Raw genomic sequence first — 24,693 nt, 5'->3', positions numbered from 1 at the left:
ACATTGATGGCACCCACGATGTCCCCCTAGATCTTCTTCGTCCTTCATTGCCAGCTTGCGATGGGCCTTAGAAGAGGGCATCATGATGCACCAGGACTTGCTCTACCAGGATGCCAACTTCCCTGGGTGAGAAGCTGACAGCCCTCTGCCTATCTGCTGGGGGGTTGCCACTTGCCTCAGATGGTGTGGTGTCAGACATGGCAACCCCTGAGGTAGGTGTGGGTGGGCAAGGTGGTCCTGGGGCTGGGCTGTGGAGCGGTGGTATGGCAGTCAGGAGTCTTCAGGAACAGCAGAGGTGGTCACAACGACAGGATCACTGGCAATGGCTGATGAGCAGACACCAAAATGTAGGGCATGTGGGCAGCAGGCACACAGAGTGGGCTGGCATCAGCAGATGGCTCGTAGGAGGCATCTTGGGCAGTTGGAGGCAGGAGCGTGGTTTTTCCATATTCTATCGCGTGGCCAGCCGTAAACAGAGTGACTCCGCACATGCGTAAACAGCGCGTTAGCGTGTAATCAGAGGAAAGGCCTTAAACGCGTAAGTTACGTGACATGCGCTGGACGTTGAGCGTTGTCAATCAGTATGGGGGTAAAGGTCTGCGTAGGACAACAGTGCACTGTACATGCTTTTCGTGGGGACGGATGCATGAACTTCATATTTTTGTGGGTTCACACGCAAATAGTTCACTACTGTGGCAGTGCGTACTTCTTGTTTTGCGCGGGAGTTGCCAACGCGCACACACACGTGTGATTTTTTTCATTCTACCAGACAGACGGTGAGTCGTGCACACATTTTTCCCACTATGGTTGCCCCTGTGTGATGCGTACCCCATTTTCGAGGTTATAGTAGCCTATGTGTTCCTCGCATACACATTTTTTGTGTTGCTGGGTGACACAGTGTACTGCAGGATGTTTTTTACTCAACGTGGGCTACCGAGGGGTCACGTACATGTTGATTTTTGTTTTTCGGGTGCCTGAGCATTGCGCGACCCGTTATTTTTTCACCAGGGGTCGTATAGAGCCTTTCTGGAGCACAGTGGTACATTTTTCATCACGTACCCTGGCCCCTCACTCCAATTGCCCAGGACAATTGTTGGCTGCACCTCCCATTGCGCTAGTCCATCAGTGCCATGACTGGGAGGGCGACTTGCCAGAGGTGGCCAAGGTGGGCGACGTGGCCAGGGTGGCCAAGCTGGCCAAGGTGGGTGACGTGGCCAGGGTGGCCAAGGTGGCCAAGGTGGTCCACGTGGGCAAGGTGTGCAGGACCATGCAGGGAGAACTATGCCCCACACCCAACCGGGCCAGGGAGATGCAGCAGCTGCTGACATACCTAGCACCTGTGGTCCTGGACAAGAAGTGACATCTGCTGTTCAGAGCAGCCAGAGTGTGGAAGCTGCAGGGGCAGCTGCGGCTACCACTACCCAGGCTCAGGGTCAGCCAGCCCGGACGGTAGTGGTCCCGGCACAGGGACAGGGTGACTCAATGGCCGATTTCCATGTCCGGAAGGCCAAGACTTGTGCTGTGCAAGTTCCAGGCACCGGCACCCGGGGATCTGGAGCAGCAGTGTCATCTGCTGTTCACACCGGCCAGGGTCTGGAAGCTGCAGGGGCAGCTGTAGCAACCGGCACCCTGTCTCAGGGTCACCCAGCTAGGAATGGATTGGTCCCGGCCCAGTGTGACTCAGGGGCCAAGTCCCTTGTTACTAAGGCCAAGACACGTGTGGCGCAGAGTCCTGGCAACAGCACCCAGCTACTGATACGTGCAAGCTGACCTTCTGTAGTTACATTGGGGGCTGATTCCATAGGCCAGTCCACCTGTACTCCAGCCCCTACTGACCTGAGCGGTACACGCCACTCAGGGTCTGCACCACCTCACAAGAAGCAGAAGCATGCTCCAGCAGTACAGGCTAAGACCCCAGACAGGGCAAAGGAGTCCCACACGTCGAGAAAGGGGAGTTTCTGTGATGAGGAACTGGAGATGCTCGTGGACTACATGTTGGAACATGGCCGTGACATGCTGGTGCAGGCAGGGAGCACACATACACCTGCTCAGCGTATGACCCACTGGCAGTGCCTCGCTGACCGTATTAGCATCTTGGGCTATGAGAGGCGCACAGCTGGTGACGTTGTGAAGCGTTGGAATGACTTCCAACACCGAGCAAAAGACAAGCTGGCTACAAAGTGTGCCTCTACTCTGGTGACTGGCAGTGGGTCACCACCAGAGGACGATGAACTCACTGGACATGAGGAGATCGCTAGTGATTTCATTGCAGTGGAGCAGATCCAAGGCGTGCGAGACCTGCCAATGTATGAGGGAATGTCCGGTGAGTGGTGATGTGTGTGTGTACAGGCCATTTGTATGTTGCTTGGGTGATGTGTTATGATTGTCTGCCAGTTCAGGCTACATTGTAATGACTGCCATGTATGACCCATGTGATGTTGGACTGATATGTGCTTGTTGTCATGCAGACTGCATACAAACCATATGCTGCACACAGAGGCAATCCTCATCACCACACCTGCTCCCTCCTTCCATGACACTCTCTGTCCAGCCTCTATTGGCCCTATTCTTGCTCCAACCTGTGGTCGCAGATAGCCTGTGATGATCTTCCACTCAACAGTTGCCTTCTATCATCACATGACTGACATGTCTGTGAGGTCACCCTGCAAGTTGCTCATCCTCAGAGGCATTCTTCCTTTCCTCTCCATCCCCCAGTAGCTCACTGTCTCCAGAGGACTGGTAATTCCTATGATGGACTACTGCAGCAGGCTTTACCAGGATTTCTATGATTCTACACTCTTCCCTCTGCAACTCTGCCAGTCCTGGACTGTGTGAAAAGTCCTTTAGGCTTGGTGCAAGGTATCTCCCTAGGACTGTGATGATGGCACAGGCTCACAGTGGCTATGAGTGTTCATTCCTGAACCCTGTGCATTCTTAGCAAGTCCCTATGGGTCCTGGGCCAGCAATTCCTTCAACTCCACCTCCAGTATTTACTTCAGTCTCATGGTCTTTGATCATCCCTTTCTCACTCCCACAGGGTCAGTTGCTCCTCAAGGAAATTAGTTTGTGGTTCACATCTGTGTTGAGCTGGGGCCTCCCTCTGGTACAGCCTCCCTGCCTCTATGTAACTGGAGGTGTAGCTTCTCCGGGTCTGCAGGCACTTCTGATGCTTCCTCATGTGTTGTGCTTTCTGTCCTCCTCTCCCCTGCTGTAGTCCCAGATGACTGAGAGAATGCACTTGCCACCTGCCCACACTGTCTGCTACGACACAGTACTCTTAGCAACCATTTAAACCCATGCACTGCCTCCCAGCCACCCCCACCCTTGGGGGTGGGGTTTACTGTATCCCTACAACCCACTACCAACACTTTACACATGATGATGGCACTGACCCTTACACTGCCACCAGGCCACGCCATTGACATTACTGGATCTGTGTTTTTATTCGTAGTTGAGGCCGTACCCATGTACTGCACTGCACCCACACACTTCTAAACCCTGTTATCCCCTTCAATATGCCTATTCACTTGCGTGATGTCAATGTGACCTAGCATTATTGAATCCGTATGCCTGCCCTCACTGTATTACAACACCGTAGCGTTGTTGCACCCTGTGACACATGTGTGTTTTCTAATAGTGAATTCCATGAAATGTCATCTGACATGCATTGTACATGGCCCATGGTCAGTAGTATTCAACTTCCATCTGAGGCTGGTTGACAATTCTGGTATGGCTATACTACGTGCCATCTGTGTATTGGCATCAGTCATGTTTGTGGAAGGACTATTCCAGTCACATGCTTGTGTGTGATGCAGGTGCTATGCAGTATATGTGTTATTTTGCCCTTTGACACGCATCCATGTCTGCTTTCAGGCGCCCCTTCCCTTTCATTGACACTGTGTGCGTGCCTGACTTTGTGTCATGTGTGGTGGATGGTGCGAGGTGGTGGTGCGAGGTGGTGGAGGAGGCTGCGGCAGGGTTGGCTAATTCCTTGCAGACTTTGAAAAGTGTGTCCGTGTTATTGGATACCGCAGAGATGCAGGCTTGTATAAAGACTCTTTTCTGGGAGCAGATGCAGAGTCTATACTGCCTTTGGAGGAGGCGGCAGGCCAGTTTGTCAGAGGGTGCGCCAGAGGAATCCCATTTCCATTTGGCTGCCCTGCACTTGTGTTTAACGGAAGCTGATTTGGAGTCATAGCAAGAGTTGCACTTTTTGGTAGGCTTCAATCGTACCCTCATGACAGAGGCAAGAATATAAAGAGTATTGGAAACAGAGAGGTTAAAGTTTGAGAGGGCTGTGGCAGGGTGGGAGTCAGTCGCAGGAGTGGAAGGAGTATGATAGGTGGAGGCAAAGGCAGCTACTGAGACGCTTTTCATGGGTCAGATGACCTTGTAGACGGGAGGCAGTGCCGGGAGAAGAGAGCTTCAAGTGAGAAGAGAGGAGAAAATGATCAGTCCAGGAGAGAGACACAGGGATACACTCAGGGAAGATCAATGCTACTCCCCCACCTGGCCTGTTTGGTCTAGGAAGAGAGAGTATTGTGTTGCCTTCTGGGAGAAGTGTGTCAAAACCTGTGACAGAGCAATCCTTGAACCAGGTTTCAGTGATGGCAAGAACATCATAATCCAGGAGTTCAAGGAGGTTGCAGATGTCAGAGGAGTGTTTGACAGCTGAGCGAGTGCTTACCATGGCAATGTGGAGCAGATTGCAATCAGTGAAAGACTTACGGGGGGAGCAGGGGACAGTGGGCCCCCCTAAGTGACGATAGTACCTGAGGGACAGAGGTAGAAGGGGGCAGAGGAGCCAAGGCCGGTAAGGGAGCCGGGACCATAATGGGTGAGGAGGGAGCCAGTGCGGAAGGCACCACAGGGGGCAAGGGAGCCCCAGATACAGTGTTAGTGGGTGGCTGGTTCACCCAAGAGGAGAAGGCAGATGGGGTTGTCAATGTGTGGGGTGGTGGCAAGAAAGCCATGGTGAGGGTAGAAGGGTGGTTAGGAGGTGGCAAGGGAGCCAAGGTGGGCACAGCTGGCATTGGAGCCAGGGCAGCTGAAGGAGCTGGTGCAAAAGGCGGAGGGAGGTTGATAAGGCGGGGGAGGAGCCTATGAAAGAGTAGAAGATTGGTTTGAGGACCCTGGACCATGATGGTACCATTGCAGTAGACATGATGATGACCCTGGAGGTGGAGAGGGCAAGAAAGACCTTGCAGCAGGTGCCACCATTGATGGGCAAAGAAGAGAAAGGAGAGAGAAGAGCAATCATATGGAGAGTCCATAGGACAGGTGAGGGAACGACAGAGTATGTCTGTGAGAGTCTCTCTGGCAGAGGCAATGACGTAGGTGACTGCAATTGGAAGGCCTGGGTTAGAGCTCAGTATGTCCTTCTTGAGGTTCTCCCTGACAGATTTAGTAGGGGGTGAAGGATAAGAGATAGAGAAGCAGTTTGAGAAGATAGGAGAGATAGATAGCGCTGTAGCAAATTGCAGAGAGTGAGGTACACTTAACCAGGCTGAGGCCAGAGAGGCGCAGCGAGAGCAGAAGGTAGAGGGGGGAGACAGGGAACAAGACTGGGAAAAAACAATGGGAGCTGGGGGAGGTAATATGCACAGAAAAACAGTGAACACGCAGAGGAAGGGGACGTAGTGGGTGTATGGCTGAGGGGAAAAACAGCACAGAGGGACAATGGGACTGAGGAAGGGTGAGGGAACCAGTAGCAGACTAGACAGAGTGCAGAGGAGTGGACTTGTTAACACATTCTCATGAAAAGCAGGTTATGCACACAGCTAATGTAAACAGGAGCAGGACAATCAAGATGGGCACACAGCTGAAAACAAATTTAAAAAGCAGCAGGACAATCAAGATGTGCACACAGCTAAAGCGAATTTAAACACCAGCAGGACAATCACGATGTGCACACAGCTGAAAACGAATTTAAATAGCAGCAGGACAATCAAAGTGATAAATATTTTAGAGGAGTCATCGATCTGACGATGCTAACCAGAGCTTTCGACCCAACTTCCACTCCCTCCGATGTCGACGCCCGAAGACCTGGATAAGACCTGGATAACCCAGCAGGTAGTCCATGGGGTTGCCAGCCACTGCATTGAAATGGACAGTGACCATGTAATCTGACAGTTGCAATCAAGTGCTCTAATGGGAGTGGTGTGCGCAGAAACAACCCTTGGAAAATTGGGAGTAGGGGTTTTGGGTCCATCACGATCATGATAGGGTGATGAAAAATGTAAAGGTGGACATGACAATACTACAACAGACCAAGGAACACCTCACACTCTATTTGTGAATGTCGAATTTCTGTTTGTATCAATGCTTTGGGAGCCCCCACCCTCTGCACCCCCTATTCCAGGGTAAAGGGCCTTCCTTCTTTCCTTATGTGGCTCCTGAAATGCCTGGCCTGTTTAATATAGCAGGGGGCCCCAGGCTCCATCTAGCCCATGTGTCTCTGGAAATATTGCTTTTAACTAAACCCTGTCATGCTTTTCTTCTATTCTTTGACCCACTGCTGAGAACCCACACAGTAACATGTAAAATGTGACTCGGAAGCAATGGGCCTTACAAAATGAACAATTTATCAAAATGCAACACATCACACACATCTATGACTCCAAGAAATCAACAGCCTACAGAAGGACGAACATATGATACATAGATTTTAAGAGAAAGCTATATTTCACATGGGCCTGCAGTATAAGAATATTGTTACTCTCTTGCCAACATGGACTAGGGGAAAAGCCATATAATTGCTGCCATTTCTTCCATAAAGCTGTGGCCCTGAGGGCAGTTGTCCATTTCATGCATGCCTTTGAAGGACAATAGAGGTCGGGCAGAGTGTGAGACATATGAGCCACAGCGACATTCAGAGGGACCAGTCTGTTGGGAAGTGTCTGTATTTTCCTCGGGATGAGGCTTAAGGAAAGTAGACATTAAGGTGAAGTAGTCCCTCCGTGAAGCCTATCCTTGACATTGACTGGGGTCTGCAGCACCGACCTGGTAGTGATGAACTTGCACAAGAAATCAATAAGAGAATTGCAAGGTCCTCTCCTTTCCTGATTTAACATTAAAAAACGAAAGGTCTGGCTTAGAAACCCTAAACTGTGCTTCATATGAGACTGCAGGATGTGGTTTCTAATCATATTTAGAAGCAAAGCAAGAATATGTCCTGTCAGACACTACAGTCATGTTTGTGTGCCAGAATATACATGTCAGACCATCACATGGGTTGTGTAGCCGCTCGCACACCACCTGTGCTGAAATTACACACATGATCATCATATCTATCCCATTTATCCCTCTTTATCCAAAGTTGCCACTGAGATCAGCTGGAAATTCAGCAATTGAGGAGCACAGGACGCAGCTTAGCCCCAGTCAGACCGGCATGTGCTTTTGAGTGCTGCGTTCAGCAGTGTGTTACTTACTTCAACCCAGGGTTGCCACGAAAGGGGGGACTGTCTGAGGCACAGCTGAAGATCTTTGCAGATGTAGAAAGAAAATCCGGCTCAAATACAAGACTGCAGGTGTCCGTCTCCTTTTGCTAGAGACTCCCACGATTTTAGGGACACTTGGCAGCTCTGTTGACAGAGAAATGTAGGGGGCACTCCATGACACAATATGGAATACATTGCCAGAAAAAAGGGACGAGCCAGAAATGCTGTCTGATGGTAAACTCCATTGAGGCAGTTGGTACCGTGGTAGAGTCCAGATTGTCAATACTTTCTTTCAGGAAAGTCATGATTCTATTAAAGACATAGAGGCTCGTATTATGCATACTCTTCTTTGTTAAAACTCAAGCAGCAATCTTAAAAAGAAAAAAAACATTAAACAAAAATCAAAGAAAAAACATTTTCTGTGTCAATGTAGTCTTTGCAGTTTGAAACTCTATTGCCCACAGGCATGACACTTGTCCTAGTCCATGAATCACGACGTTATGGTCCTATCACCTCACAATTCCTCATCCCCAATTCCTCTTTCTTTCACTGTCTCGCTGTAGCTTCCTAATGAATGACTCCATCTCGAACAGGGTATAGCGAAGAACAAAACCTGCTGTCACGATGCCCGCTCCCGGGGAGCCGGCTCAGGCCCTGCATCCCCGAAAGCGGACATCAAGTCCCCGGGGAAGGTCCCAGCAACCCCTTATAGGGGCCCTTTGGACAGCGTCCTGGCGCCTATGGCGCCAGGCTCATAGAAAACGTCAGTCCTGGCGCCATATGCGCCAGGCTCATTATGAAAGTGTATGGGTGCACTTACCTGATGCAGACCATGCTGCAGAACCCCGGCCTCCTTGAGGCCTGAAAGGAACTACTTTACCTGTGGGACTCATTTACCACCCGGGCATGGTCGGGGAAGGATACATACCTGATTGGAGGAAGGACACATTCTAGGAACTTCTTCCAAGGCTATTTAAACCACACCCGATCAGCCACACGTGCTTCGCGTTGTTCTGCATCTAGCAGCTGGACGCTCACCGTGTCTGCTCCTGCATCCTGACTTCTGCCACACCTGCCAGCATCCTGAATCACCTGCAAAGGAAGGGAACAAGAGAACAGAAGAAGGAAAAGGCTTCACCTGCTAAATCTGCATCCCAGAGACATTTCGCCGACAATCCTGAAAAGGAAGACATTTATTTTTAAAAGCACATTGCATTGATCGCTGCAGCGCCGCATTCTACTCACCTTTACAGGGCGCCTGCATGTTCAGCAGCGACCATCCGGATTCGCAGTCGCGCCCCCGCGCCTAGGGAGAAAAAGACAAGAACAAAGGTGAGAGAAAGAAGGGAAAAGGGAAGCTAAAACTCCATGTCAAGACTTACCTGTTGGGTCATTCCCTTTTCATTTCGGGTCCGTGCCGCATCCAGGCATTTTCGGACCCCGGCCCCTAAGGGGAAAAAGACATCAGCGTTAATGAGTGAATGAAAAGACATTACCAAAACACTCATTAAAGACTTACCTGATTTCCACAAGGATTTCACCGCTCACCTCGGGTCGGTGCCAGTTCCCCGGCATTCCGTACCCCGGCCCCTATGGGGAAAAAGACACTAGCATTAGAACATTAATGCATGGACACAAGGGGAACCACTTATAGAAAAACTTACCTGGAAGCCAAGCAAGTTTGGTTCTCATCCATCCGAAAATCCAGTGACGTAACTGGATAACAACGCGCCCCTGCATCAGAAGCAGGATGGAGAGCTCGTCCTTCCAGACCCTAAGGTGAGACGCTACAGGGAAGCACAGAAGGGTTTTGAGGAGGGTGAGAGGGGTAAGTGGGAGGCCGATTGCATTACCCCGCAGACAGTTAACCCCCTATTCTCACCTACAGAAGGATACTTCCGCGAGTTAGACAAGCCAGATCTGGGGCCCGGTCCAGTCCGTCTTCCGAACCCTGCGCATCACCTTAGACGAGGTCACAGCAGCGCGAACCAGGCCAGCGCCCCCGTGGGAGTCAGGTGAGCGTTACACCTATAATGAACCGCCTCCAACTCCAACAGGGATCCGCCGTGTGTTGTCTGCCTGTTTAGTGTCCGCACCTGCTGTCAGGTTCCCTTGGAGGTTCAGCAGATTCCTTCTTAGATAAGTGACTGTAAAATAACTGACAAATGCAACTTGTTATGACATATGATTGATGGGAAATTGATCAGTTAGTTAAAAGAACTTTTAAACAGAAGAGGTGATTGAGCAAACATAAGACTGTCAAGTAAAGTTTAGTCTTTAATGGAAAGTCAATACTGTGATGTTTCAAAGGGTCGTTCATTTTCTACAGGGGCAGAGACAGTACCCCAGCTATGAGTCTGTGATAAACCGCAGGAACTCCATTTCTGCTGTGACCTGGTTTCGGATTTCTCCCAATTGATGAGAAACCCCAGTTTCTCTAGGAGACTCGTCATTGGGACCATTTGCTCTGGCAGCCGCATCGGATCCTGCGCCATGAGACAAATATCCTCGATGTATAAAATCAGTCTGACTCCTGAGTAGCTTTGTGAAGCACCATTGTGCTGAAGTTAGTCCGAAAAGGGAGACGCATAAACTCTCACCTTTGCCATCACCAGATGAATTCTAAAAATTGCTGGTGCATCTCAGGAATGGGTACTGCTAGATAGGCATCCCTCAAATCTATGCAGGTTAGCCAGTGCCCTTTCTGCAAAATGTCCCTGAGGAGATGGATTTCCTCCATCTTGCAGTGTCGGTACACGAGAAAGGTGTTAAATTGTCTGAGATTATCACCGGCCTGACCTTTTGCTTCTGTTTCACCAGTGAGACATTGCTTAAGAAGCGTTGCACCACCTGCTGCGCTGGTCTTATCGCCCTTTTCTTTATAAACTCTCCTACTTCCTTGTCCATGAGGCTTTGTTCCTCCTCTGTGTTTAGGGAGGATTCTCAAAATGTGCTTATTTCCCTTACCTTTTGAGACCCCCAGCAACTTTGCTGGATTTCTAGGATTTGATTTTTCTACCTGGGAAGAGTGTGAGCCTTTTTTTCCCACTCTTCAATGTATTTTGATGTGTGTTTTACTTTTGTGTTCTTTGGTTATGGTGTTATAAAACAACTCCATAGGCATCATCTTTTTCTTTGTGTCACACAACACCTTCAGTGCAGTGGCAAAGGGGTGTCTTTCAGACACCCCAGGGTTTAAACACTTTCTCTGGGACTGACTACTGTCTCCCAGAGCATGTAAAGTTAAATTGACTTTACTAGTCTCTTTATATTTACTGACCCAGAATGCACTATCTTCCTATAGAGTGCTGGAGGGGTTGTCTAGCATCCCCTGAGTCAAAACACTCATGTAACAGTCAAATGTTACCCTTTCCTACTTTAAATGGCTGGTGGCAGTGGTTTAGATCAAACTATCATGATTTCACCAGACCGCGAACAACGGTAGCAAAATATCGGGTCAGCCATGTTTTTCAAGATGGCTCCCAAGACCTATCTGTAAAAACAGACTCCGGTCGACATTTTTCGCTGTTTCTTTTAGGAAAGGTCCTTCTTGTGTTTAACCAGGTTTGGTCCCTTTGTTCGTTGTCCTTTGGCGGGTTTCAGTGCTGAAGCCCTCCTCTGGCGCCTCAGTGTCTGGGGTGGACAGGATGTGAGGGAGGTGCCCGTAACTCTCTGTGCTTAGTCTCCTAGGAGACCTGAATGCACTCTGGCGTGATTGGCTGGCTGGCTGTCCGGCAACGACAGCTACCCTGCTGTGTGAGTGACAGCCAGACTGGAATGAATGGGGGAAAACTGTTTAAAAGCAGGTCTCTGGGACTTGGAAAGCAGAGTCGACCACTGGAATGAAAGAACCGAAGACGAGCTGAAGGAAGAGGACTGCTGCAACTCCTGGACGACCGGTGAAGCCCTGCTGCAGGTCTGAATTGCCTGAAACTCCATCGACAGAGAAGCCCTTCAAGGTTAACTTCTTCCCTCGAATTTGATGGGACCAACCAATTCACAAGCCACCTGGAAACCGTCCCCTCCTGGTCGAATTTTCTACAGAGTGCTGTGGAAAACCGGATAGCCAGTGGGAAGGATACCAGTTTGTGTTCTTTAAGGCACTCATACCTTAAACCGACATTTAGCTAAGCTTGTGGCCTCGTCCCTGGGCAGTGCAGGAACCTCCCGACGTCCTCCTTCTTGTCCCCACGACTGAAGCACAGGAACAGCGAGGTCTGCTCGAACTGCCAGGAACAACTGCCTCAGCTACAGCTCTTCTTCACTTTAAAGGTACTGTGAAAACGCGGTCCGGAAATCTTTTCGACCACAGAGAAAGTTTGTGAAACTTTCCCCTCTTTGAAGGCTGGTCCTTCCCTAAACATTTGTCTAACTTTTCACCTTGCCAAATTCTTCTAAAAACCGTGGCAAAGACTTAACCGTTATCTACCAGAATTGTGCTATCCTATACAAAGACTCTGAACCATTGATTTTGACCCAGGCCTATCGAATTGAATTGCTGGTTGTAGTTAACTGAAACCCTTTGCCCTACCTATGAATGTATTTGGGCTGAATTTCTTATAACCTTGTCTTTTTAATCCTTTTTAACGTAACTGAAGTGCCATTTTGCTCCCACTTCAGGGGAGCTGAACTTGTTCAGTAACTTATTGGTTGTGTATTGTGGTGTATTAGTGTATGATGTTAAGCTGCGTTTGCTAGTGTAATGTTTTCTAATTGACTGTGTAAATAAATGTGTATTCTTTTACCAAGAAACCTTGAGTTGAACCACTGTATTTGTTGGTCCCTTTGTGTAACTTGTTCTACTGCTCACTTCAACTCTTGAGATAAGTCTAGCTGCTCAGCCAATGCTACCACATAACTGTGTAGTACAGGCTTGTACCAAAGGTGAAATTGTACTGACACTTGTAGTCTTAATTGCATGTAGTGTTCCCAAAGGGTACTGCATGTGATTCTGCCTAACACTCTGAAATTGCGAAAGGGTGCTGCAGTTTAGTTTGTGCTCTTTAAAAATTACAGACAACACCCCTGCACAGTCTCTGCGACCCAAGAGTCCTCCCAAGCGCTTAGGTGCATCGCTAGCCTACAACTATCGCGGGAATTGCATTGCTTGCTGCTGCGCTGTGTGCATACGACTGTACTCTCACCTGCTGCTGCAGTGCCAACCCCGACCCCTGCCTCTTCCACGGGAGGGGAAGGAAGGATTCAGCCTTCTGTCTTCCCGCTGTCACCAGTTGTTTCCTCTATAGGGCCTATGGCATCCTCAGTGGCTGGCGGAGACGCCTCTGCTTCTGCCGCCCTGGCGGATACACAGGGCACAAACACTCTTTTTAACGATGTCTGAACTTTGTCCAGAGCAGCAAAGGTGTTAACAAATCTGGACATGTCTTTGACAAAAGCTTTTCCAAACAAAAGCCCTTTAGCTGCTGCAGTGGCCTCAGAGGATGCCAACTCCCCGAGTTTCAGGTCGATCTTTACTACAATCGATCTTCTGCACTCCGCTGCTATTGTACAGTTGGTATCACTTATTAAACAAACTGCTCTTTGTGCCCAATTAGCCAGAATATGCACATCCATAGGCAGGGTCATTTTGGTCTCTTCCACCATTTTAATGATCTTGGCCAATAGACCTATGGAATCGGGGAGCGTGTCCTGGCATGCTATCCATGAGCGGTCAATGCCCTTTTCAGGTCCTTGGTGTGCTTCACCATGAATGAGTCCACCTCCAGAGGGTCCGCTACTTTATCCGGCAGAGAAGGTCTGGGATATTGTGCCTTCAAATAGCCTCTCACCTCCTTATTTAGACGCGTGCGCAGTCACTTGCTCAAGTACTTATTGGCCTTAAGTGGGGGGTTCCCCTCCGAGGATCTCGGGTGGAGTAGCAGGTCTGGATGAAAGGGGTCGACCAGGGAACTATCTCTGCGTTTCTAAACGCTCTTATTGTGCCTTTTGCACGGTTCTCCTTCCTGAGGAGTGGCCAAGCTCACAGAAAGGTGAGAACTCTCAGTGCTGCTGGAATCCCATTCGGTGCCCTCTTGGTCTTCCTGTGGGCTAAGGGGTATTTCACCTTGTCCCTTCCATCACGCCTTTCCCTTAGCATGCCTCTCTTTTGTGTGTCCTTTGCGTGATTCGGACAGTGGTTCGCCACTGGCCTTATGTTCCTCCTGCCATTGTCTCTTGCAGGCTCTGGGCCTCACAGCTGTCGCCCCTTGCGAGAAGGCGACCCAGCCCAGGAGACAGTCCAGTTTATGGGATAGCGGCCCTAGGCCTGCCCATGCTGCTTTGTCCATCAGCTGTCCCATGAGGGGTCCTGCACAATGTTTGAAGGCCCTTCTCTGCTTTACTCGCTGTCAGAGGATTCTACTTATACCCAGGCCATATTGTGTAATGCACAGGAGACAGACAGCTAGCAGCCGCAAGGTGACGTACAGGCTTTCAATTATGAAATTTCATTTATAACATCTCTCAATGGTCGTGAGGCTATTTCTTCACTTGTTTAATGTCTTTGAAGTCATTTAAACAGTACATTTTACATCTGCTAGTCCAGAGATTGGTGACATGCTGTGGCATGCTGGAGTTCCAAGTGGCTGAAAGTTATGAAATATAACACATAGCTCTCAACTCACTCACTTTTGGCGGGTGTCACCCGCCTTGCAAAGGGCTGACTCACCCGCCAAGCCTCCTGCATGCCCATTCATTCCAATGGGCGTCTCACCCGCCAAAAACAAAATCGGGTGATTTCACCCGCCTTTTGCGAGACAAATGGTTGAGCGCTATGATAACACAAGAGGCTAAGAGGTAAGACGCCTGAAGTAATTTTGAAGCAATGAAAAAACTGATTTCTAGAAGATATAAAGAAATATTTAGGTGGCATACCACGCTATAATTGACACTGAAAAGGGACTTTCCGGCCCTGCTGTTTACATAGGTCATAAGGACTAGCACCAGTAATTTCCTATGTAAAACATTGGTGTAATGGTATATCTTTGGACTACAGTGCACAAGGTTGAAAGTTCTATGATGCTGTCCAAATAATTCATTTTCTTTTCTTTTTTTAAAATTTGATTTATACCATCTAACAATGATTGTGAGGCTTTTCATTCACTTGTTTAATGTCTTTAAAGTCATTTAAACAGTAAATTTGACATCAGCTAGTCCTGAGAGGGGTGACATGCTGTGGCATGCTGGAGTTCCAAGTGCTTTCAAACATTCAGTTGCTGAAAGGTATGAAACATAAGACAAGAGACTAAGAGGTGAGATGCCTGAAGTAATTTTGAAGCAATGACAAAACTGATTTGAAGCAGATATAAAGAAATATCTAGGTGGCATGCCACGTTAGAATTGACACTGAAAAGGGACTTTCATGCCCTGCTGTTTGAATAGGTCATAAGAACTAGCAGCGTCAATTTGCCATTTAAAGCATTGGTGCAATGGTAGAACTTCAGACTACAGTGCAGAGGTTGAAAGTTCTAAGAAGCTGTCTGAATGTTTTTTTTATTTTTTTATTTGATTTATACCATCTCACAATGATTGTGAGGCTTTTCATTCACTTGTTTAATGTCTTTAAAGTCATTTAAACAGTACATTTGACATCAGCTAGTCCCGAGAGGGGTGACATGCTGTGGCATGCTGGAGTTCCAAGTGCTTTCAAACATTCAATTGCTGAAAGGTATGAAATGTAAGACAAGAGACTAAGAGGTGAGGTGCCTGAAGTAATTTTGAAGCAATGAAAACACTGATTCGAAGCAGATATAAAGAAATATTTAGGTGGCATGCCACGTTGTAATTGACACTGAAAAGGGACTTTCAGGCCGTGCTGTTTGAATAGGTCATAAGAACTAGCACCAGCAGTTTCCTGTGTAAAGCATTGGTTTTAAGGTAGAACTTCAGCCTACAGTGAAGGAGGTTGAAAGTTCTAGGAAGCTGTCAAAATTCACATTTTTCTTTTTTTTTTAAATTTGATTTATAACATCTCCCAATGATTGTGAGGCTTTTTACTCACTTGTTTAATGTCTTAAAAGTCATTTAAACAGTAAATTTGACATCAGCTAGTCCCGAGATTGGTGACATGCTGTGGCATGGTACGTGCTTAAACTATGCATTTGCTGAAAGTGTTTCAATATAAAACAATCCCACAATGATTGAGAGGGTATTTTTCACTTGTAGAATGTGTTTGAACTCCTTAAAACTGCACATTTTCCATCAGCCAGTCCAGGGATTGGTGGCATGCTGTGGCACGCTGTGGCATGTGCCACATGTCACATTCGGCTCCTACCCCTTCTCCAACTGGGGAGGATTCAGACCTCGATCAAGGCAACGAAAGGGGCTGCCAAAGGACTCCCCTCTTTCCTTTCTTTCTTGTGCTTCAAATCTTTCACATTTATCCAAAATCTGCACGACACAATTTGTATACAAAATTCTCACGAGACATCTCTAGGTAACTCATATTGTAAAAAGGATAATTTAATGTCGTTTCGCAATAATAAAACTTTTTCATTCCTTCCCCTGTGCTTTATAACTCAGCAGATATTCACTCAACATATCCAGCAATTTACTTTCAACGCCCCTAACTGCAATAATCCAGGAGTCATGACGCCCTTTGATGGTTATTAATCATTTTAAGGTCCTTAATTTACTTATCCACTCATTAACTGCAATAAAGAGATCTGTCGCCCTTGATTCTATGCCAAAAACTCTTCAAAGGTAAAAACTGGACTGGCACATGGAGATCGGTTTTGACCTCCTCTCAACCAATCAGAATATCCAGACAGCAGTCAATAACTGAAGGTATTGACTGCATTGTGAACATTCTGTCTTCAAAAGTAAACAGGAAAACAATGCGATTTCTAGGCAGGATTCCTGAAAACAAGAAACTTCCTCTCTGGGGGGATTTGTTTTCGTTGCAGCATCCAATATAACACCAAAAGGGGAAAGGTGATGCACTTTCACTTTCTTACAAACAAACCTTTCCTTTTAAATTACACCTAATGCATGCTCATGTTACAACAGCTCCAGTTGAACCAAATTTGCAATTGCAATGCGTATGTTATAAATCCACAATTGTTATTCAAACACTACAAAATAAAACTACACTTAATTCACTAACTCATTTTGCCTATGAACTTTAATCACTCTTAAAGTAAAATTACTTTTTACTGCCCTGCCAAAACTCCTACAAACATGTATTGCTACAACTATGTGCTAATATTCTTGCAGACCTCGGGAGGGGTTGTTATCGCTTGGGATATTGACCAGTCCCCAATATATGGCCCGAGACTAACACTGCCATAATGACCCCTCTGTTCGACGCTCAGTCCTTCTATCCCTCTGTCTATCAAGCTACATTATACCAAAACAATCTGTTTGGATTGCTAGAGTAGTTTCACACTGCACCATTTTATTTTTCACTTATTTTTGGGATGAAAGAGGAAATAAATAAATAAGACAGTAATATCATAAAAATAGCATCGAGCCTGCAATTCGGTAAGAGTTTAAGGATTGGAACTGAACTGCATGAAAGTAATACGACATTCTAAAAAATGCAGCTGCTGTCTGCATTCATTCTCTTACTTCCTATACCAATGCTGCACGTTAACCTATTATGTGCGAGAATGGACGGGTCTTACAATGTTTTGCCTGCTGCTGACTCTGCTATTTGTATTCATTACTTTATTGTTTTATAGCCTAGAGGCTAATTGAACGGTTTGTTCGCTTTCAAAGCCATGTGTTGCCTGCACTCCTTGTGTTCAAAGCGTTCAAATTCAAGGTATGCATGGTAACCAATGCATTATCTTAAAATTCAGCTCCAGTCTGCATCTTTTTATTTGTTACATTCAGCTGAAACCTGCATGCTTTGCAGCACTTTTATCTCTCTAGAAAACTACTGTGCATCTGCTGGCTGCACCATTTTATTTGTTACATTCTGCTCAAACCTGAATGCTTTGTGACACTTTTATCTCTCTAGAAGGCTGCTGTGCATCTGCTGGCTGCACCATGTTATTTGTTACATTCTGCTCAAACCTGCATGCTTTGCAGCACTTTTATCTCTCTAGAAAGCTGCTGTGCATCTGCTGGCTGCACCATGTTATTTGTTACATTCTGCTCAAACCTGCATGCTTTGCAACACTTTTATCTCTCTAGAAAGCTGCTGTGCATCTGCTGGCTGCACCATGTTATTTGTTACATTCTGTTCAAACCTGCATGCTTTGCAGCACTTTTATCTCTCTAGAAAACTGCTGTGCATCTGCTGGCTGCACCATGTTATTTGTTACATTCTGTTCAAACCTGCATGCTTTGCAGCACTTTTATCTCTCTAGAAAACTGCTGTGCATCGGCTGGCTGCACCATTTTGTTTGTTACATTCTGCTCAAACCTGCATGCTTTGCGACACTTGTATCTCTCTAGAAAGCTGCTGTGCATCTGCTGGCTGCACCATGTTATTTGTTACATTCTGCTCAAACCTGCATGCTTTGCAACACTTTTATCTCTCTAGAAAGCTGCCGGGCATCTGCTGGCTGCACCATGTTATTTGTTACATTCTGCTCAAACCTGCATGCTTTGCAACACTTTTATCTCTCTAGAAAGCTGCTGTGCATCTGCTGGATTCACCATTTTACTTGTTACATTCTGTTCAAACCTGCATGTTTTGCAGCACTTTTATCTCTCTACAAAGCTGCTGTGCATCTGCTGGCTGCACCATCTTACTTGTTGCATTCTGTTCAAACCTGCATGCTTTGCAACACTTTTTATCTCTCTAGAAAGCTGCTGTGCATCTGCTGGCTGCACCATTTTACTTGTTACATTCGGTTCAAACCTGCATGCTTTGCAACGCTTTTTATCTCTCTGGAAATCTGCTGTGCATCTGCTGGATTCACCATTGTATTTGTTACATTCGGTTCAAACATGCATGCTTTGCAACGCTTTTTATCTCTCTGGAAATCTGCTCTGCATCTGCTGGATTCACCATTTTACTTGTTACATTCTGTTCAAACCTGCATGCATTGCAGCACTTTTATCTCTCTAGAAAACTGCTGTGCATCTGCTGGCTGCATCATCTTACTTGTTACATTCTGTTGAAACCTACATGCTTTGGAGAACTTTTATCTTTCTAGAAAGCTGCTGTGGATCTACTGGTGGCACCATCTTACTTGTTACATTCTGTTCAGACCTGCATGCTTTGCAACACTTTTATCTCTCTGGAAATCTGCTGTGCATCTGCTGGATTCACCATTTTACTTGTTACATTCTGTTCAAACCTGCATGCTTTGCAGCACTTTTATCTCTCTAGAAAGGTGCTGTGCAACTGCTGACTGCACCATTTTACTTGTTACATTCTGTTCAAATCTGCATACTTTGCAACACTTTTATCCCTCTAGAAATCTGCTGTGCAACTGCTGGCTGCACCATTTTATTTGTTACATTTTCTTTCAATGGCGGGATGCTAAATTATGCACCCAGTGCACGGAAAATAATAAACGGGACAGCATGTTGCACAGTCATCACCATATCGCCAAGGCAACGCTACCATCCTATAGAATGCATGTAAGCAGAGGTGGGAGGCATAGACCGCTCCCGGGTGACGGATGCTGACCTACCTGGAAGGGCACACACTCGAAGAACACCGGGTCCGTGGCGGTCTTCTCGGCCAGGGTGAGGTTGTGGGCCTCGGTCCGCAAGGTCACCGTGAGCGTCAGCGCCTCAGTCAGACCGTTGAGGTGGATGCAGACCTTCTGTGTCTGAGGATGCAGCAAGAAGGCCGGTATCGACACTGCATAGTGCCTAGAGGCAGAGAGGGAGAGACGGCACACTGAGAATATTGAGAGTGGGAGAGGTATTTCTACAGGTTTGCAAAAAGTAGGATAGAGCAATTTTGGGGGACGGCACAAAAGTGGACCCTCCCACACTGGGTTTTGAATAAGGCTTCCGGTTTTATGTTATTTATTTTTCTGCCTTTTCCGTCTGTATTTATCCATTTTTATTTGTGGGCATTTTTAAAAAGATATATCACTATCAGTATTTGTCTGCATTTAGTATAATACAAAATGTATTTATTAAAGCACAAATGCAACCATATGGGAAAGAAATGCTAGCTCCATTTTTTACATGCCAGAGATTTCAATGCTATTTTTCTACCTACCACTTGTACACTCTTCATGCTGCCAATCTGCAATGCTATTGGCCTGCTCTGTGTGAGTGACATCAAAGAGAACAGACAGAAAGACCCGTTTTTCAGTTTGTTTCCAATTTTATAAATAAATACAGCCAGAAAGCAGATTGATTTCCGTCTGTATCTATCACTCACCCTGAACCCAAACATTGAGGTTAACCACATGATGCAGATGCATTCGAGGGGCAGCGAGTAGTGTACACCAAGGGGGCATGATGGGAACGTCATTTGCCAGACACTGCCATAATGGATTTTACTGGTCCTTAATGGTATCAGCAGCACTACCTGGGCGTACATGATATCAGTGGCTGGCAAATTACTATTTCCTGAAAAGAAGACAAAACTGTTGGCTTTGGCAGGACTTTAGAAGACGCACATGCTACTTATAAATCAAGTCGCCAAAGCCACACATGGGTAAGACATTTTTATTACCGCAGCAATGCATTTCCAGCGCCAATGAAGCTGTTGACTCTGAGAAGACTGCTTTGATATAACACAGAAGGGACATTCAGTACACGTTTGATGTTACTTGTTGTTTGAGCAGTCTTAAAGAGATCCCATGAAGATATGTGTTGGGCAGGGAGAAGCAGAAAGTGGGAGTAAATGGCCATAGTGATTGTCATGGCCATGGGCGGTCAATGGGTTGGTAAATAAACCAGCAATGCCTAAAAGTTCTGTGTCCCTCTTCATATCCCTTCCCCTTTGTAGCTGTACTCTAATGCAATAGTGTTGGCTCATAGGTGGCACGTGGGTGCTGACTAACAGCTAGAACCAAAAATGATTAAACATTATAAATCTTGGTCTTTAATTACAGGGGCACTGTCACTCGACGAAATGTCTTGTTAAAGTGTCTCCATTCAGTTTGTCGCACAGTTTAGTAACAAAACAATTTGAACCATAAGGTTCTAGGTTGAGGCCGTTGAAATTTTGAACAAGGGGACTGGGCCTCATATTACAAGTATTCAAACAAAATGAGTTCTCCCCTTTTCCCATCTACAGATTTTTAATGGTGCCCCTCTTTTAATGAGTTGGGGCACAAACTCGTTCCCACCTTGTCCTTGCTTAAACCATCACACAGTATTGGGCAAGGGGACTAATGAGGAACTAATCACATTTCTATTTATTGGTTAAGTCTGAGTCTACTTATTGAAACAACTTCAAAGAAAACGTATAGTGATTTATACTTTAATATGCAGATAAAGTAAAGCAAATGCAGATCAAAGCAGTCAAAAAGTATAGTGCAATAACAATGTTCACAGTCAAAGTATGGGGTGCAATAACAATTGTTGACAGTGGCACATTTATTCGGTGTGGACAAAAATCACATTCAGCTTCTTGTGCTTAATTCTGTAGTCAAAGGAAGAAGAAAAAAAACATATGTACAATCCTAATTATTTACAATAACATAACATATGGTACAAAACACCTTCTTCAGGGCGTCCAGTGGTAGACCCTGTTTCAAGTTAAAAAGAGATAGAAGAAGAAGTGTGAGAGTTCCTCACGTTATCAATTGCTACTAATTAAGCATGTTTTATGAATATAGGTGCTCAGGTTACCGGCTATGCTTCAAGGGTAGTCGGTGACAAAATCCCAAGTCCCTTGGGGAGTCCAAGTAGGCTGTGACACAGGTGCAAGGCAGTTAGCAGTGATGTGAGAAGTTCAAACGGAAGAAGGAGGTATTGCTTCCTTTTAGCGTGCACCCATCCCTCAGTTCGGGTAGTGCTACAGTCTGACGTAACAGGAGGGCGGGAGAGAAGGGGTAAGAAAGGAAAAAGGCAATATGGAAGTATGAATTGCTGGCATATATGGAGATTCGTGAGCTGTATGCCCGTGTCCATATACCTAAGGTTCACCTTAGTGTACTGTCTCCGTTTGTAGACAGATGCTTTTTCCAGTAGCAAGTATTGCGCCTTGTTGTTTGACAGGAAAAAAGGGAGCAACCTCTTCTCTGTTGGGAAATTCTTCGGGTAGTGAGTGTGATGTATGTATATGAAAAGAGACATCATCTCAGGATTTGGACAAAACTCCCAGACATAATGTTGTATGCGGCGAGGCAAGGAGGTGTATGCAAGAGGCGGCTTGGTATGCGTACACCGGGGGGCATATTGTACTGCGAAGCTAGTGAGGACAAAGTCCTCAGGGTCCAAAAATACTGAGAAAGAACATGCAGGCGTGTAGTCATGTGCTTAAGGCCCAGCATGCAGTTAGAGGAGGTCTATATATGGCCCATCTTGTGTTTCCCTCTCAGCACCCTCATGTGGTGTCTTTGAAAAAACATACACACCTTAGTGCGAGCCCAGTGTTTAGATCTACCGTGTGTTTTATGCAAGTGTAGATCCACCGTGCGATCCACTCACCTTAAGTCTTTCTGCCAAGTGCTCCCTTGTGTTAGCGTGTCTCCCGATCCCTCCTTGTGCGTCCTCAGTCTGTGGAGGACCTACGCAGCCTGTGCTTCTTCCTGGGACACCGGCAGGTAGTTATGGCGACTGCTGTGACCTGTCCTAAATTGATTGGTTCTACGTGGACGTGTCAGAATGCGCAAGTGGCAGCGTGCATCCTTATTGGCTGAGACGCATAGTATTGGAAACAGACAACGCTAATAGTATGCGGAAATGACAGGGTTGATCTTACAGTGGTGGCGTGTGTTATGATGTAAGTGTAAGTTAAAACAAGTTCATAAAAATGTATTACCAGATCCTAGTTGACATTGAGCTGCACTATGAGCTCATTAAGTTCTAAGAATGTTATTCTAAGAATGTGGATGAGAGACAAGAGAGACTGCAGGGAGAGAGCCATGTTGGCACTCGGCTCTCATAGGCCGCTGTCGCTGTAATGAAATAAATTACTGTTTCTTCATCACTGCTGCCTGGAGCCCTTATTTCCTCATTGGCGACGAGGATGGCTCTCAGCACTGTCTCCTTACTCCTTTGAAGTCTCGTCATAGCGCGGCCTGCATTATTCCACACTCCCGTGCGACAGCGGACGCTGCAGGAAGGTCAGGAGGAGCGGAACAACAGGTCAGCAGGCGCGTCCCCTGGGGGTGTAATCTTGCCTTCCCCATTACTGTATTGACTCTGTCTCAAAGCAACAGTGTTTACGTTCAAGGATCCCTAGCATTGACATTATCGTTGCTGAGCAACCTGCCCATGCAGTTCTGGCAAGTTTCAGGAGCCAGCCATTATGACATGTATCCATTCTGTGGATGAGCAGCCATCATGTTCCAATTCAGACTGATGTAAGGAGGATTGTGACATCATACACAAGGGATTGTACTCATACAAGACTGATCCCTTTGTCTGCATAGCACAGCACTGTCACTGCTCAGTCTGTGCATCCACTGGGCATACTTGAACTGATCCAGAGTCTATTGGTTGCATCCAGCAAGCCCACTCTTTACCACCTTTTTACCGCTTAAGACATGGCAGCTTCAATACCTCTGCCAATGTCATTTTTGAATGAACCTGGACGCCCCCAAGTTAGGTGGGACAGGTGGAAAGACATGTTTGAAAACTACCTGGTGGCAATGGGAGGAGAGAGATTCAGCTCAACTCGCAAAAAGGCATTATTACTTCACAATCTTGGTGTGGAAGGCCGTGCAGTGTTTGATGGGTTAGGCAATGCACAAGCTGGTGAAGCGGAGGACACAGATGAATATGCCCTTGCGATTAAACAACTCAAGGATCATTTTGAGCCTAAGAAAAATGTTACATTCGAGAGGCACAAGTTCTTTCAGCGTATGCAGGAGTCCTCAGAATCAGTGGAATCGTACATAGCCTCATTAAGAACATTAAGCCACTCCTGTGAATTCGAACATCTATCTGACTCGTTAACTAGAGATCAGTTAGTGAGGTGCACAAATAATATTAGGATACAGGAGAAATTGTTGGCAAAAGACATGAAGTTGGATGAAGCAGTGGACCTAGCCAGAAGCATAGAACAAACCTCACAATATGTCAAAGAACTGAAGTCTGACAAACAGAGTACCCAAGCTGTGTGCGCAGTTGATCACAGGAAGAGACTTAATGTCAATACAAGCAGGAAAGGAACATGGGGTGCGAAGTGTACCAGATGTGGCAGTGTCAAGCATGGTCCGAATTACCCTTCGTGCCCAGCAAGGAATGCTGAATGTTTCAAGTGTAGGACGAGAGGACATTTCGCTAATGTATGCAAGAGGTCATCAATAAATCTCTTAGAAACCAGAGACAACCAAGAGGAAGGTGCTCACTCAGCTTACAACATGCAGGAGGTATACTCCTCGCAAGACAACCCCAGACATGTCTTCGAGATTTCGACCATTGGAGGAGGAGACAGCAAAGGTCCAACAGATGTTTTTGTAATTGATGGTCAAGAAATACTCATGAAAGTTGGCACATGTTCCCCATGGACCATCATTTCTAAAGAGACATTTAAAGATGTTCTAAAAAAAGATGAATCAATGCTGGATCCACCAAGAATTCGGCCCTGCGGCTATGCGGAATCCCCTATTGAGATGCTGGGACAGTTTACTGCAAGTGTGCAATACAGAGGTGGAGAATGCATAGCTGACATTTTGGTTGCAAGAAAGGGAGCCTCCCTTTTAGGTTGGGAGGAACAAAGGAAGTTGAGAGTCAGGGTGCAAGCTAGCGCCACTGAGCCTGTCACCATTGCCGAGATTGATGATATGTGGTCAAGAGAGTTCCCAGAGGTCTTCACCGAAGGTCTGGGCAGACTCAAGAACTTCGAACACCATATTAGACTAAAGAAAGAATCTCAGCCTATTGTTCATAAAGTGAGACATGTGCCGTTAAACATGAGAGCGCAACTACGCAGTGAACTCAATAACTTAGTAGATAAGGGTGTAATTGAACCTGTTGAGGCCACAGAGTGGTTGTCCCCCATTGTTTTAGTGGCCAAAAATAATGGTAAATTAAGAGTGTGTGTAGATTCGCGCAGTATTAATCACAATATTCTGGTGTAGAGACATCCCCTACCCAACATTTCCGAGACACTCTCCACTCTTGGCGAACCCAAATTGTTCTCTGTCATTGATCTCTCTGCTGCCTATCACCAAGTTCCCCTTTCACGAGAATCGCAACATCTCACTGCCTTTAT

At 46.5% G+C, this 24,693-nt stretch overlaps 1 protein-coding gene across 1 annotated transcript in view; it reads right to left on the bottom strand.

The window, feature by feature from the left end:
• The window catches only part of LOC138579844 (alpha-2-macroglobulin-like protein 1), a 530,696-nt gene that overhangs the window by 493,406 nt on the left and 12,597 nt on the right, over window positions 1-24,693 (bottom strand). The window contains exon 2 of the mRNA XM_069650076.1: window positions 19,031-19,214. Within this exon, the coding sequence (XP_069506177.1) occupies window positions 19,031-19,214 (184 nt within the window). The remainder of the gene's footprint in view (window positions 1-19,030; window positions 19,215-24,693) is intronic.

This window comes from Ambystoma mexicanum, chromosome 3p (genome assembly GCF_040938575.1).
Source record: "Ambystoma mexicanum isolate Mex_15411 chromosome 3p, UKY_AmexF1_1, whole genome shotgun sequence".
Taxonomy (NCBI): Eukaryota; Metazoa; Chordata; class Amphibia; order Caudata; family Ambystomatidae; genus Ambystoma; species Ambystoma mexicanum.
This window is presented reverse-complemented; position numbering and strand designations above follow the sequence as displayed.